The 16207-nt window shown below is 40.6% G+C and overlaps 1 protein-coding gene across 1 annotated transcript in view; it reads left to right on the top strand.

Annotated features, from left to right (window-relative positions):
* ST8SIA6 (ST8 alpha-N-acetyl-neuraminide alpha-2,8-sialyltransferase 6) overlaps window positions 1-16207 on the top strand; it is a 157460-nt gene that overhangs the window by 80030 nt on the left and 61223 nt on the right. The window contains exon 3 of the mRNA XM_007526225.2: window positions 14815-14904. Coding sequence (XP_007526287.1) covers window positions 14815-14904 — 90 coding nt within the window. The remainder of the gene's footprint in view (window positions 1-14814; window positions 14905-16207) is intronic.

Below are 16207 nucleotides of genomic sequence, written 5' to 3'. Positions count from 1 at the left end.
GGGTTCAAACCCGGATCTTTACGCCAGTCCATGCACTTTGCACCATGTGTGCTTAACCTGCTATGGTACTGCCCGACCCCCTTTTAAAAAATTTCTATTAGGGAGTCAGGCTGTAGCGCAGCAGGTTAAGCGCAGGTGGTGCAAAGCACAAGGACCGGCGTAAGGATCCCGGTTCAAACCCCGGCTCCCCATCTGCAGGGGAGTCGCTTCACAGGCGGTGAAGCAGGTCTGCAGGTGTCTATCTTTCTCTCCTCCTCTCTGTCTTCCCCTCCTCTCTCCATTTCTCTCTGTCCTATCCAACAATGACAACAACAATAATAACTACAACAATAAAACAACAAGGGCAACAAAAGGGAATAAATAAATAAAATAAATATTAAAAATTTTTTTCTATTAGTGATAGGAGCCAGGTAGTGGCACACCTAGTTAAGCACTCATATTACAGTATATGAGGACCCAAGTTCAAGCCTCTAGTCCCCACCAGCAGGGGAAAACTTCACAAATGATGAAGCAGGGCTGCAGTGTCTATCTCCCTCTCTATCTCCCCCTCCCTTCCCAGTTTCTCTCTGTCTTTATCCAATATTGAATAAATAAAATGTAAAAATTATTAGTGATTTAATAATGTTTAACAAGATTGTAAGGTATCAGGTATAATTCCATACAGTTCCCACCACAGAATTCCATATCCCATCCCTTTTATTCAGAGTACTGCTAAGCTCCAGTTTGTGGTGATGCTGGGAACTGATCCTGAAGAACTCTATTGTAGTTTCAAGTACAATGAAAAGGCAGGAGCATTGCTCATCTCTGCCTCCCTTTCCTTTTGTTCTAGGGGATACTTATAGAGGCTGAAGGGGTAGAAGTTGGTGGACCAGGAGCTAGTTCAATAGGGCATTAGGTCTTCCTGCTTCTTGAATCATAATAGTTTTTTTTTCACTTAAATTTTTTATTGGTAATTTAGTATTGATTTACAAAATTATAAGATTTAATTCTACATCATTCCTACCACCAGAGTTCTGTGTTAGAATTTTCTCTGTTAGAAACAGTGGTTCTCCCTAGGTCACTGACATGGGTTAAGTACTATCTATCTGTCTGTCTGTCTATCTATCTATCTGTCTGTCTGTCTGTCTTCCACCCCCTCATTTATTTTATTTTATTTTATTTTATTTTATTTTATTTTATTTTATTTTATTTTATTTTTGCCTCCAAGGTTATCACTAGGGCTCAGTGGCTGCACTACAAATCCACTGCTTCTGGAGGCCATCTTTTTTATTTTGTAGTAGTTGTTGTTATTGTTCCCATTATTGCTGTTGTTGTATAGGACAGAGAGAAATCGAGAGAGGAGGGGAAGGTAGAGGGGGGAGAGAAAGATAGACACCTGCAGATCTGCTTCACCGCTTGTGAAGTGACCCCCTTGCAGGTGGGGAGCTGGGGCCACATGCACATAATGTGGTGTGCTACTGCCCGGCCCCCATCTGCCCATTTTTTTTTCCTATGGTCCTACCTTCTCTTCCTTTCTAAATCATACACACACACACACACACACACACACACACACACACACACACACACACACACACACACACACACACTACTGGTAGTACTATTCCTACTCCTACTCCCAAGAGTCCTTCCTTTTTTTTTTTTTTTCCTCTTCTCTCTCTAGGTCCTGATGGAATTGTAGTTCAGAGTTCATAAGTTTTTCTGTGAATTTCCTCTTAAAACAAAGCTTGTAGTATTTCTCATTGTTCTAAATACTCAAGACAGGCAGGAATGGGATAGGGAAGATTTTTGTCTCTGATTATTGTCTTTTTGTTTTCCAAAATCAGTTTTAACTATTAATTACTCCTTGCAAAACCATTTCTGTAAGCTGAGCACTGAGATATTACCTTTGTCTGATGATTGCAGATCAGTTTGTCCTTCTAGGGTCATGTCAGGTAGTTCTGTTTCTTTGGGGGCCATGGTTTCAATTTAAGCAGCCCAAAATAATTCTTGTTTATAAGCATCAAATTGTGTCCAGAACTATAGCGGCCCAGTTGTCTTTCCTGCATGCACCCCTGGATTTGCCTCCACTAGCACCTTCTTCTCAATTGTTCTGACTTATAAATGTGTCCCTCCTTTGAGTGCTCCTTTGAATTGGTTCCCTCATGGTGAACAAACTCAAATCTTTAACATATGTTCATTTTATATCTGTATGAGATTTATGATTTTACATTTTGGGAAACTAGCAACAGTGGCTAAGGGACCAGAATATATTATCATAGCTGATTTCATAGTTGAGAACTAGATGATTAATCTTTGTCAAGAACAGAGATATCCAAAAATAGGTCACAGTTAAAGTAAGACCAAGTCAGTGGTGATAATGTGCAGATGTTTCTGCGGTGTTAGTTGGTGCTGTGTTCATGTCTAAAAGAATGAAGTCCTATGTGTTCATTTTTAAAACACTTCCTGTCTTTTGAATTAAATGACCTCCAGCAAAGTATAGATTCCTCGATTCTTGAAATTAGTGTGGCTAGGGAAAATGATCAACCTTCATTTTGCAGTATTAGCACGGGGAATGCTTGTTTATCTGTCCTTCACATTGGATTTGTTCCAAGGCATCAGAAACAAGTCTAATTTTCTGTCACCTCCCCAGTAGCCACGCTGTGTACTACATTACACAGGCTCCACAGGTACCAGGAAAACGGCTGAATGAAGAGGCAGACCAAGTCTGCTCCTTATCTCTGTAAGCATTGAGACTTGAATTGGGCAGTTCTTTGGCATCACTGGCTTTCTGAAGACAGATGTTCATAAACCAAAAGTTATCTCCTTAGTCACCAACAGGAAGGTCAATCTTTGGGATGTTTCACTTTTCCAGGGGACTGATTGCATGATTGCATTGATTATGTTATGCACAGTAGGTAAGATTAGCTTTAGTTTTTAGAAGTCCTTGTGGAGGCCCACTTAGTATTAGTGACATTATTTTATAGGTGTTTTGAATCACATGTTTTTAATGAGATGTGCTTTACATAATCAAAGTCCTCATTTTAAAATTAGTTTCTAGGAGTTGTTTCTAAGCTTTTCTTCCTCTTCTGTGAAGTTCTGCTAGGCAGCCTTTTCTAATGTGCATGCTTCAGTGGGCTTTGTGCATACACGACACTGCTGAGCAATCTTCTCAGTTCAATCTTTATTCTTTGTTTTATGTATTTATTTTGAGGGAGGGGGAGTTGGAAAGGACAAATACAAAAACACAACCACAACTTCACCTTCAGTGGAGCTCCCCTTGGTGCCCTTCCTGGTATTCCCTTGTGGTGCTAGGACTGTACTCGGGACCTCATGCCATAAAGTTTGTGCACTGCCAGTGAGCTGTCTCTCAGTCCCTTGCCAAGTAGTCTTATAAAGTGAGGACTTTTAACTCAAAGACTCTCTTATAAAAATACAGTTTCCAAAAAGCAATTTATTCACATGGCTTGAATTTTTTTTTCCCTGTTAGTCTTGTTGAAGATTTGTGTTCCTGGAGAAAGGTGCTGGTGTACCTGGTTGAGTGACATGTTACAATGCACAAGGACCCAGGTTTGAGCCCTTGGTCCCCACCTGCAGGGAGAAAGCTTTGAGAGTAGTAAAGCAGTGTTTTGGGTGTCTTTCTCTCTCTCTCTCACTCTCTCTGGCACCCCTTACCTCGATTTCTGGCTGTCTCTATCCAATAAATAAATAAAGATAATAAAATTAAAAAAAATTTTCCTGATGTACTCTAGTGATAAAAATGTGCTGGAAGGGTTGGTCACCAGTAACAAACAAGTAAATTCTGTAATTAAATAATAAAATCCATTAGAATTCATAATAAAATTGGCAAGGAGTGGAAAATGAGGCATTTGTTACATTTGATGAGTGAAAGATGAGGCTGGGATCACAGTGAGAAGCTGGAGGTTCTGTACCCCCACCAAGGAATGTGGAGCCTGTCTTAAGAGTCAGGGGGTCATGGCAGGTCTTTGAGCAGGAAAAATGACAGGTAAGATTAACAGGAGGCCACCTTGTGATGGTCCAGAAATAGAGAGTGGTGGAGCTGTGCAGGCACTGAACCCCAGTGATCACCCTGCTGACAAGAAGTAAGATTCCCTGAATTTGAATTTGTTGATACTTCCCTAGAAAGGCTCAATATATTTAGGAAAACAAAACAAACAAACAAACAAAAAAAGAGCAGTACTTGAAGGTGCAAATGGCAATTGGCAGGAGGATGGCAGAATGCTCCTCTTTTGATTTTGACATGATAGAGAATTAGTGTGGAAGGGAAGGGCAGTGATGCAGCAAAGAGATGTGAAGGGATGGGTGGGCATCTTAGAAGAGACAGGAGTGAGGGAGATGACAGGCAGATCCCTCTTTTGTAAGAGAAGCAATCTCTTTCTTTGAGAGGAAAGCTAGGAATGGCTTATAACAAACAGTCGACTCACATGGACAGCATAGTTTTTCTCTGAGTAGGACACATAATTAAATGAGACCTTAGAAGGGGAGATGAGTGTGAAGAGAGCAGAGAGCAGAGCAGTGAAGGGCAGGGGGAGACATCATAGTAGTTATGCAAAGAGACTCTTGTCCTTGAGGCTCCAAAGTCTCAAGTTCAATCCTCTGCACTACCATAAGCCAGAACCAAGCAATGCTCTGGTAAACAAACATACAAACAAAACAGTGAATGTGCAGAATTGAGGGAAATGAAAGAGGGAAATGAAAGAGTGAGGCAGATGACACCTCATAATGGAATTGTCTAGGTATTATAAAAGATCTTCCAAATTTGTCACTAGGTTAAGACACTCACCTGTCTTCTGTGCCACCCCCCCCACCCCCGTCCTCAACACTCCCCTGGAGGCACATAAAGGAATGCATTATTATAGGAGATCTCTTGCTCCATTATTGCAGATTTGCACAGTGGGCATGACAGACTGTCAAGGAAGCAATGAATCAAGAGTGCTGGCAGAATGCCTCCAGGGCCTTAGATGAGAGGACACAATCTTGCACATGGACATGTGAGCCAAGATTGTGATTTTGTAATAGGACAATTAGAGAGGCAGTCATTGGCAGGGCACTGCAAACCATCTGACCTGGGAGATTTTAGTTACTCACTTGGTCTGAGTTCTAGCACATCTCACGACTCCTGTCCTTTTCATGACCAATCACATTTGGTGCCAGGGTTTGAACTCAGGGCTTTACATGTTAAGGCATATGCCTTATTGCGTAAGCTAGCTCCCAGACCCAAGACGTTTTTCAAAAAGTGTGCACACTAGAGAATTGAAGTAACGGGGCTTGGGAGATAACCCACTGGGTAGAATGTACACTTGCTATGCTCTAAATCCTGGGTTTGAGCCCCTGAACATCACATGGCAGCATTGTGCAAAGGAGAAGGTTTCTGAGCAGTGGAGTGGTATTGTGTTAGCTCTTCTCTCCCTATCTGTTCCTGCCTCAACCTCTGTCTGGAAAAAAAAATCAAATTTCAGAAGAATCCACTAGGAGTAATGGAATCACATAAATGCAAAGACATGGTGGTAAACATAGAAGAGAAAGAAATGAAAGAATATCCAGGTAGATTTTTTGTTGCTCCTGATAGAAATGACCAGTAACAATGGAGAGAGGGATTTATTTGCGTTCTAGGCCCATCAAGTCTGTTTGGGAATCTCAGGACTCCCTGATTAGGGCCCCAGCTGGTGGAATGGCCTGATAGTGACTAAAGAGTCATTGTTAAAGTATGCCAGTCTCTTGCCCTTATTCAGCTTTTGCAGTCCTTGCTTTGCTAAGGTTAGCTTTGGAGTGAGCGAGAGAGTTGTAATAGGAAGTAGGTGAGGAGGGTATCTAAGTCTAAGTAGACACTATTTCATTATGAACTTGATACTGACTCACTACAGTCTATTGTGCATTTTGCTTTCAGGTATATATTTTGCCCTAGTTTATGGATACATGTAAACATATGCTCTGTCTTATGGAACCTGGCCTATATCCAGGTTTGGGGACTTTGTTAGGAAGTGAACCTCCTGCAGTGGAATTAGAGAATACCATGAAAGGAAAGGTCTCACCCGAGTGATGAGGGTGAAAGGTTGGCATTCCATGCCTGATGTCTCTGTACATAGTCTGAGGTGAAGCATGCTGAGATGGTACTCGTTGCATTGATTAGGTTGCAAGTAAAATTAAAAGAAAGAAAAACATCAAAGTTGACAGAAGCAGATTTCTTAGTTTGATCTCATAAGCCTCTGTACCCATGACTTTTAAATCTTTTTTTAAACTAGTATTTATTTTCATGAGAGAGAGAGAGAGAGAGAGGAGAGAGAGGAGGGGGAGAGAGAGACAGGAGAGAGAGAGAGGGAAAGGGAGAGGGAGAGGGAGAGGGAGAGGGAGAGGGAGAGGGAGAGGAGAGAGAGAGAGAGAGAGAGAGAGAGAGAGACCGAGACCAGAGCACTGGTCTATGTCATATGGTAGTGCCAGGTATTGAACTTGGGACCTCAGCTCTCATGCATGCAAGTTTGGTGCATCATCTCCCCACGCTATCTCCAGGCCTTTCTATGTTTCTTGGATTTTAGAGCATCTCTGACAGATTTCCATTTTTCTCACCAAAGCTTGTTTCTCAGAACAACATGTTTTAGAAGGCCCTTCTCCGTTGAGATCCCTGACCTCTGTCTGCATAGAAGGTCCCTGGCAGCAGGCTATGATGCCTGTCACTCTGTGCTTAGCTTTCTTGCTCATTTCAGTTTTTCTGTCATCTTTTGGATGGACCATTCTAGTATGATCCTCATAACCCTTGCTGAGGTGACAGAACAGCCAACACTTGTCTCTTAGCAATCTCTTCTTTTGCCAGGTTGTCTCTGCCTCTAGATCTTTGAAATTTCTACTTGCAGTTTGATAATTTTCTCTCTTTTGTTTTGCTTATCCAAGAGATATCCCCAAATCAGGAATGAAGAATTCACCAGAACATATGCGGTGTTTGCCAAGCTCTCAAATAGGATTTGGTCATGGGTCATATCTTTTCTCTCTTTTAATTTTTTTTTAAAAATTATGTATTGGATAGAGGGTAGGGGGAGAGGGAGAGAGAAAGAGACATCTGCTTCATCACTTGCAAAGCTTTCCCTCTGCAGGTGGGGACTGAGGGGCTCGTACCCAGGTCCTTATGCATTGTAACACGTGTGCTGAACCAGGTGCACCACCACCTGGCCCCTCATGTCTTCTCTTAACTCAGAACTGAGATGGCGTCATCCTTCCTTAATTCAAGAGTGATTAACTTTCTTATTGTTCTTTTCATGAGCTCAAATCCAAGGAACATATGATTTTACTTACATGTAGAACTGAGAGAAGAGTGAGTTAAGACTAATAGAATTACCCAGACTTCTCCTTGGAAGGCTTAATGCCTGGTCTTCTCAAAAGATTCCTTATAACTCTTATGATGTTAAGTCTCCAAGCATTGTTAAACATGACATTTATACCATTAATTTCTGTTTCTTTTTTAAAATTTTATTTATAAAATGGAAATATTGACAAGACCATAGGATGAAAGGGGTACAATTCCTACCACTAGAACTCTGTATCCTATCCCCTCCCTTGAAAGCTTTCCTATTCTTTATCCCTCTGGGAGTATGGACCTAACATCAGGTGCAGAAGGTGGGAGGTCTGGCTTCTATAACTGTTTTAATGCTGAACATGGGGTTTTGGCAGGTCAATCCATACTCCCAGCCTGTCTCTCTCTTCCCTTAGTGGGGGGCAGGGCTCTGGAGAGGTGGGGCTCCAGGACACATTAGTGGGGTCATCTGCCCAGGGAAGTCAGGCTGGCATCATGATAGCATCTGGAACCTGGTGGCTGAAAAAGAGTTAAGAGAAAAAGTAGAACAAATTGTTGACTAATCATGAACCTAAAGGCAAGAATATTGCAGATGAAGATTTGGGGTCTTCGTTTTGAAAAAAGCTAGTAGGTCTCTTTTAGGTATATTCCAAGGGACCCATGGCTTTACTAGTTTTTGCCTGAGCTTGACATTAATATGCAGGTGGACCCAAGTTATTGCCTTGGGAGATGGTGTTAGAGTTGGAAAAAGGACTAGAAAGCTGGATCAGGGAAGAGAGTAGCTCCCAAATATGGGAAAAGTATATTAAATGTTGTTAATTATAAACCCCATTGATTTGATCTGGGGCCCATATTGAGCACAGGAGCCTATGTAGTCTCTCTGACACTCTGAATAACTAACACGGTTGAAAATGGCATGAGCTAGAAGTCTTGTGTAAGGGATTGTGAAAGTGGCAGATGCATAATGTAGCAAACATTTGAAATGCATGGGTTCTACATGTATTTTAGCATGTTCCTAGGAAGGATTCAGTGTCATTTGATGGAAAGGGAGATAAAGACTTGAATGAAAGGAATCCAGGAGAGAAACAGCAAAGAGAAATAAAGGGGGTTTCCTCTTGTGTTCCTTTCACTGTGAAGAGACCTCTTAAACTTAGGAGCAGGTTTGGAGTTCAATGACAGTGAAGTCTGTTTTGAGGAAAAATACAATTATTATTAGGAGAATAAGAGCACAATAGTCATTAAATGTTTGTGCACCGGTATTTCATACCCCTCTCATGTAATCCTTTATCTTAGTCTATCAGTGGTATCTATCAGAGTGGCATAGACTGGGTCACTTGTAAAAGGTAGGCATTTATTTTTAAGTGTTGGAGATGAGGAGGTCCAAGAGCAAGGTGCCAGTCCATATGTTGTCTTGTGAGGATCCACTTCTAGTTCATACACAGTCATCTTTCTGTTGTGTTCTCACTTAGGAAAAGGGAAGAGGAAGCTCAAAGCATCTTTTTTCTTTTTAAAATTTTATATGGTTATCATTAGAAATATTCTGTTTTGGGAGTCAGGCGGTAGCGCAGCAGGTTAAGTACACATGGTGCAAAGCTTAAGGACCAGTAGAAGGATCCTGGTTCCAGCCCCCGGCTCCCCACCTGCAGGGGGGTCACTTCACACGCAGTGAAGTAGGTCTGTAGGTGTCTATCTTTCTCTTCCCCTCTCTGTCTTCCCCTACTCTCTCCATTTCTCTCTGTCCTAACAATGACGACATTAATAACAACAATAATAACTACAACAATAAAAACAATAAGGACAGCAAAAGGGAAAATAAATAAATATTTAAAAAAAGAGATACTCTGTTTCTCTCAGGTGAGTGAATGTGTCTGAATGTGCCTTGGAGAAAGAAATATAACAAATCCATTCAGATCTAATATTTTCTTTTTTTAAAAAATTTTTTAAAAAAATATTAATTTTATTTATTTATTCCCTTTTGTTGCCCTTGTTGTTTTATTGTTGTAGTTATTATTGTTGTTGTCATTGTTGGATAGGACAGAGAGAAATGGAGAGAGGAGGGGAAGACAGAGAGGAGGAGAGAAAGATAGACACCTGCAGACCTGCTTCACCGCCTGTGAAGCGACTCCCCTGCAGGTGGGGAGCCGGGGTTTGAACCGGGATCCTTATGCCGGTCCTTGTGCTTTGCGCCACCTGCGCTTAACCCGCTGCGCTACAGCCCGACTCCCAAGGATCTAATATTTTCACTTGTGACTTTTTTTTTCTTTTTAAGTCTTATAGATTTGTTTAAGCCATTGGTGGGGTTTCATTGATCTTGGACATTTATTTATTCATTAATTTTATTTGTGATTTAATACTTATTTACAAAATTATATAATAACAAGGGTATAGTTCCACATTGTTCCCACCATCATAGTTCTCCCAGACCACAGATACGGGTTGACACTATATCCCTATCTCTTTATCTATATATCTATATCTATCCATATATATATTTCATAATTAAAAAACTTTGTTATTAATAGTTTGTTACAAGATTACAGCGTATTATATCTGTACTAATTCTGTATAGATGTTTGATATCAGATGCTTGTCTGATATATGATGTGGAAATATCTTCTCCTATTTACTGAGTTGCCTCGTTATCCTAATGTAGCTTGCTTTTTGGTTTGTAGAAGCTATTTAGTTTCATCTAATCCCATTTATTTACTCTTGTTTTTATTTCCCATGCCCAGGGGGTTGAGTTTCCAAATATATCTTAAATGTGAAGGTCCTGTAAAGTTTCATCAACAGTTTCTTCTATAAATTTTAGAGTTTCTGGTTTAATATCTAGATCTTTAATACGTTTTTATTTGCCCTTGGTCTATGGTGTTAGATGGTTGTCTAATTTCACTTTTCTACATATGACTGTCCAACTTTCCCAGCACCAACTGTTGAATAGATCTCCTTCACCCATTGAATGATTTTGGACCCTTTGTCAAGTATTAGGTGGTTATATATGTGATAAACCTGGAGGCAAAAAAAAAATGTCATTGGAATTTTTATGGGGACTTCATTGAAATTGTAGATGGCTTTTGGTAGAAAGGCTATTTTAATAATATTTATGCTTCCAGTTCAGGGACAAGGAATGTTCTTTCACTTCGGTGTGTCCTTCTCTACTTGTTTTAGCAATGTCTTATATGTTTTGTTACAAAAGTCTTTCACCTCATTTGTGAGATCACTCCAAGGTATTTTATCCTTTTGAGTTCAGTTGTAAATGGGATTGCGTCTTATTTCTCTTTCTCCTGATTTCTTGTTTGTATACAGATATACCACATAGGTATGTGTACTGATTTTGTATCCTGCTACTCTACTGAATTTATTAAATATTTCTAGTGGTTTTTTGGTGGAGTCTTTGGGGTTCTGTAGGTATAATATCATGCCATCTGCAAATAGTGACTATTTGATTTCTTCTTTTCCAATCTGTATGCCTTTGATATCTCTTTCTTGTCTGATTTTGGTGGCGAGGATCTTGAGGACTATGTTGAATAACAGTGGAGATAGTGGACATCCTTGTTTGGCTTCTGTAATTGCTGCTCCATTGGACATGGACATTAGCAGATTAATCAGACTCTTAGTTTGTCACTATCTTTCCCTAGTAGGGTAGGACTCTGGAGAGGTGAGGTTGTAGGAAGCTTTGGTGTGACCATCTGTTTGGATCAGTTTTTTCAAATAGAAAGAGAGCAACAGAGACAGAGTAAGAGAGCGAAAAACATCATAGCAGTGAAGCATCTTCTAGTGTAATGAGGGACAGGCTTGACCCTGGATCATGCTCTTGGCAAAGCAGGTGTGCTATCCAAGTGAACTTCCTTGCTATCCCAAATGTTAGAGTTTTTTTTAAAAAAAGATTTTATTCATTTATTAATGAGAAAGATAGGAGGAAAGAGAGAAAGAACAAGACATCACTCTCGTACATGTGCTGCTGGGGACCGAACTCAGGACCTCATGCTTGAGAGTCCAATGCTTTATCCACTGCACCCCCTCTTGGACCACTTTTACTGAGTTCTTATTGATTAAACATTGCTTTATAGTACTGCAAGATATTAGGAATATTTCCACACCCATACAACTCAACTACACCCATCAAATATTTCCACATCCATACAACCAACTACACCCAGAAAAGTTGCTCTGCCAAATGGAACCCTCCACCCATGAGGGCTCTCATTCTGAGGGTGCTAATCCCATTCCTGAGGGCTCCAGCAATACCCACTTCTTAATACCACTGCCACAGGGCTTATCGTATCACTGTATGACTTTAAGAAACACACACACATTAGATCTGCATTATCCTTATAACTCATCTACTGAGTCAAGATTTAAAATGGGAAACCTCTTCATTGAAAGGCCATGGTCAGAGAGCAGAACTGGCCCTGCTGAGACCCATGGCTCCATTCTGTCACCTTCACTTTGCTCCAGACACTCATTTGTTGCCATGATTTTTAGTTGGGAAAAACTGTTCTTTTTATTAACAAAGATAACCCTCTGATTTAAGGAATACTATGTGACACAATGGCCTATTGGGGCCTGCTTGTCACCACTTCACAATTTGATATTGCAAAACCATCATAATTCAAAGCACTGCTAGCTTGGTAATTCACTTCATTAACGATGCTGCCTGAATGAAATACACAACCGATTAGAAATCAACAGTTCTTGGAAAGTGTGGTTAGGTATTCCAAAAGAGGCAAGCCCTCAGGAGGACAGAGGAAGTGGGAGTAGGGGAGAAAAAAAAATCCTATACAGATAAGGAGAGATTTGCAAGCCCTTTGTGCTCTGTGCATGGGGATCTGAGAAAGCACTTGTGAGAAATGGGGCAGAATTAATTGTGAGTCCAGTTTATTTGTGTCTTTACACTAAATCTCATGCCTCTTACCTCCCATATCCAATGTATTATGAAGTCCTGTCAGTCTTTTAAATTTTTTTTATTAGTAGTTTAATAATGATTGACCAGATTATGGTATAAGAGGGGTACAATTCCCACCACCAGAGTTCCATACACCCTTCTCGCCATTGGAAATTTCCCTATTCTTTATCTCTCTGGGAGTATGGACCAAAGTTTTTTTTTTTTTTTTGCCTCCAGGGTTATTGCTGGAGCTTAGTGCCTGCACCATGAATCCACTGCTCCTGGACGCCATTTCTTCCCCCCTTTGTTGCCCTTGTGGTTATTATTGTTATTGTTGATGTCGTTCGTTTTTCGATAGGACAGAGAGAAATGGAGAGAGGAGGGGAATACAGAGAGGGGGAGAGAAAGATAGACACCTGCAGACCTGCTTCACTGCCTGTGAAGTGACTCCCCTGCAGGTGGGGAGCTGGGGGCTTGAACCGGGATCCTTACACCAGTCCTTGCACTTTGTGCCATGTGCACTTAACCTGCTGCGCTACCACCTGACACCCTGGACCAAAGATCTTTATGAGGAGCATTCCTGTCGGTCTTGCCTTCAGCAGGCAGTTAGTCAGCTTCCCTGCCTGCTGATGGGTGCAGGTGATGTGGCCACTTCTGGCTGGACTACAGTTGTAAGCTTTCTGGTGACTCTGTGTCCCCATCTCCTCTCTCTGGATACATAGGATGGTTGCCCTTCCACCATCTCCGCTTAGTAATCAGCTTAGCCATATGAATAGCTCAGGCTGGGTGAAGACATTCAGACTTCCAGCATGTTCTTCTCCTGCCTCAGCAGTATGAAAGCAGGCTGTTGACATGAAAGAGCCACAGCATAGTAGTCATCTGGATCCCTTAGTTGCATGGAACACATGTATGGCCTGGACATACAGTAGGATTTCCAGGAGGGAGAATCTCAAAGCTGGGTTATGGGAAACAACTATGAGGGGTGGAGTTTGCTCTCACGCCAGAGTGTGCTCTGCTCTAGCCTGGCTGCCTTAGTCTCTTTCCTGTTAGCCTGTAGAAACCTTCTAATGTTCCCACCTTTCCTGAATATTGCCTTACATAATTTCATTTCTCTGAATATTGAGCCCCTTAAAATGTACATGGGTGGGTCATATCCCACCTCTCTGCCTCCCCTTATTAGGAGAATCCATCATCTGTGATATTCTCTTCATTTTTTTGTCTTTCTTGCTTTTATGCACTACCATGGATTGACCCCAGTGCCCCACACATATAAGGTAGGTGCTCCATTGCTGAGTCACCTCCCCAACCCAATTAGGATAAATCCTAAACAGGACTAACTAGCGCTCTTGGTTCAATTTCTCAATAATTCCAGGGCTTTTGCACATGCTCTTGCCTCTCCCCAACATGTACTCTAATCCCTGGCCCCCACTTCACTTCCTCTAGCTACCTTGGACTTGCTTTGGGACCTCTCCCCTAAATGGCATAAAATGTCTTTACAGGCCCCCTCAGTATACAGGGTCACCCCATTAAACTTCTTAATGGTTCCCACTGTTGTTTTAATAAACCTAATCACAGTTCAGAATTCTAGATTCATTTGTGTGGTTGTTTGTTTGACAAACACATTTTTCCCTAATCAGACTTCCAGTATCACTAGGGAAGGGAACCATGTCTGTTTAATACACCTCTATTTCCTAAGCATCTGTCCTTGGTTCTGGTCCCCAGCCCATCTGTCAGTGTCACCTAAATAAATTAACAGTAAATCATCAAAGTCATTAATTTAGTTTCTGAAGCCAAAGGAAAGTGATATATATATATATAATATAATTTTTAAAATTTCAAACATAAATACCAAATATTCCAGATATTCTATATCATATATATGCCATGACAATAATACTGTGAGGTAAAGAATCATCCCACTAGAGATGTAGAAACTGATGCCTCTTAATAGCCTACATATGATGATGAGGCTCTTTTGGCAGCCTGAGTCCATAACCACATTTCTTCAACCTTTCCTTTAGAATTTTTGGACCCAGAATCCTGCTCAGCTCTGTCTATTGATGTGGTGCCATGGATCAAATATGGAACATCTTACATACAAGTCCTATGTGCTACCACTGCATTCTTTCACTGGTCTCTAATCCTACTTTTTGTTTATTTGTTTGTTTTGATTCTGTCCAAATTCCTTTTTTTTTTCAAGTCCATTAGATGATGGCATGATGCTCTTGTATCACGACTGTTATAATAAAGAAAGACCAGACTTATCTCACCCTCTCTTCGAGGGTATTATTGACTTTTGTGTCTGCTTGCTTCCTACCAGAGACATCATTTTTTAAAAAATAAAGGTTATTTTCATACACAATTAAGAAAACTATTTAGTGACTTGTTTACTATAAATACTAGTCCTCATATATGAAAACCTGAAAATATAGTCTTCTTCAGAAAGTATTTTCTGTTTGACTTTATATTGTGAATTTTTTTCTCTTTTAATTTAGTCCTGCCAGAGGTGAAAATATCAATTTCCTTTTCCATGGAGAAATTTGATAATGGAATGAAAAAGCAGACTTTATCAATTAAATCTGATTTTTGTTAGCAATATCTCATAAGTTCTCATTTTAAAATCAATCCTTTTTTATCTTTCATGAAACAGCACATATTTGAATGAGAAATCAGTCCAACTGATAGAAAAATGCAAAAATCTGCAAGATGGCTTTGAGACTTTATTTAACACAACAAAAATGTAAGTTTTACTCTTTTTATTTAATCTAATTTAAAAACCGTGTTTAATCAGCATCTTTAGAATCACTCAGAAAATATGACTATTCCTAGTCCATCTTATCTTAGGTTCTGAGATTCTCCTTTGGGTGAGAAGAGTGAACAAAGGTAATTGAGATGGAGCAGAGTCAGATCCTGTTTTTCTGTTCACAGATCTGCCTCTACTAAAAACACCTTGTAGGTGGTGGGACAGGTGTGTGTGTGTGTGTGTGTGTGTGTGTGTGTGTTGGGAGTTTGGGAGGGGGTACCTTAATGGATAGAATGCTTCTTTATAGTGCTCTGGTATCTCTCCCCCCATTTTTGCTCATAAAAATAAGTAAATAAATCTTTACAAATTGAAATATTAAAAAAATAAAATTACAAAAAATACAGTTTTTTCTTCTTAGTTGTTTTTTTTTTTTTTTTTTTTTTTTTACCAGAGAACTGATCGCTCTGGCTTATGGTGGTGCAGGGGGTTGAATCTGGGACTTTGGAGCCTCAGGCAGCATCAGAGTCTCTTTACATAGCCATTATGCTGTCTATCCCTGCCCCATATATGTAGTTTTTCTGACTAGACTCTTAATCATTTTTAATGTGGTGTTAGGACCTCACAGATCTATGACACCATCTGTGAGTCACTTCATTCTCTTATTTTAGTTAGAGAGCTGGAGGAAGAAGTAGAGGTCATAACATCTACTTCCTAGTGCCTTCCGTGATACTCTGGTGTGGTTCCAGTACTTAAACCTAGGGTCTCATGCATCTTAAAGCACGTGTTATACCTAGTGAGTTATGTCAGGGCCCAATTTGGCTAAACTTTTATAGGCACTCAGTCTTATTAAGAATCCCATAAGTATACTGAACTTTGTGGAAAAAAAATGCACACTTGTATTGAACAGATCCCATAAGGAGTGACTGACCCCAGCAGATCAATAGGTGGTACATACTCTGCTCCCTGATACCTGCTTACAAGCCTTTGTTTTAGAGTTCAGGGCACCATCTTCAAAGAGATTTAAAAACTTGGGAATCCAGGGCCAGGTGGTGGCACGCTGGTTAAGTGTATGTATTACTATGAACGGGGACCCAGGTTAAAGCTCCCGCTCCCCACCTGCAGGGGGAACGTTTCATGAGTGGTAAAGCAAGTGTGCAGGTGTCTTCTCTTCCCCTCTCTATCTCTCCTCCTTTCTTGAGTTCTTTTGTCCTGTCAGATAAATGGAAAGGAAAAAAAGTGGAAAAATTGGTCACTGGGAGTGGTAGATTTGTAGTACAGGCACTGAGCCCCAGTGATAACC

The sequence above is a fragment of the Erinaceus europaeus genome, chromosome 6, assembly GCF_950295315.1.
Source record: "Erinaceus europaeus chromosome 6, mEriEur2.1, whole genome shotgun sequence".
In the NCBI taxonomy this organism is placed as follows: Eukaryota; Metazoa; Chordata; class Mammalia; order Eulipotyphla; family Erinaceidae; genus Erinaceus; species Erinaceus europaeus.
The sequence above is the reverse complement of the archived record's forward strand: the minus strand, read 5'-3'. Positions and strand labels throughout refer to the sequence as shown.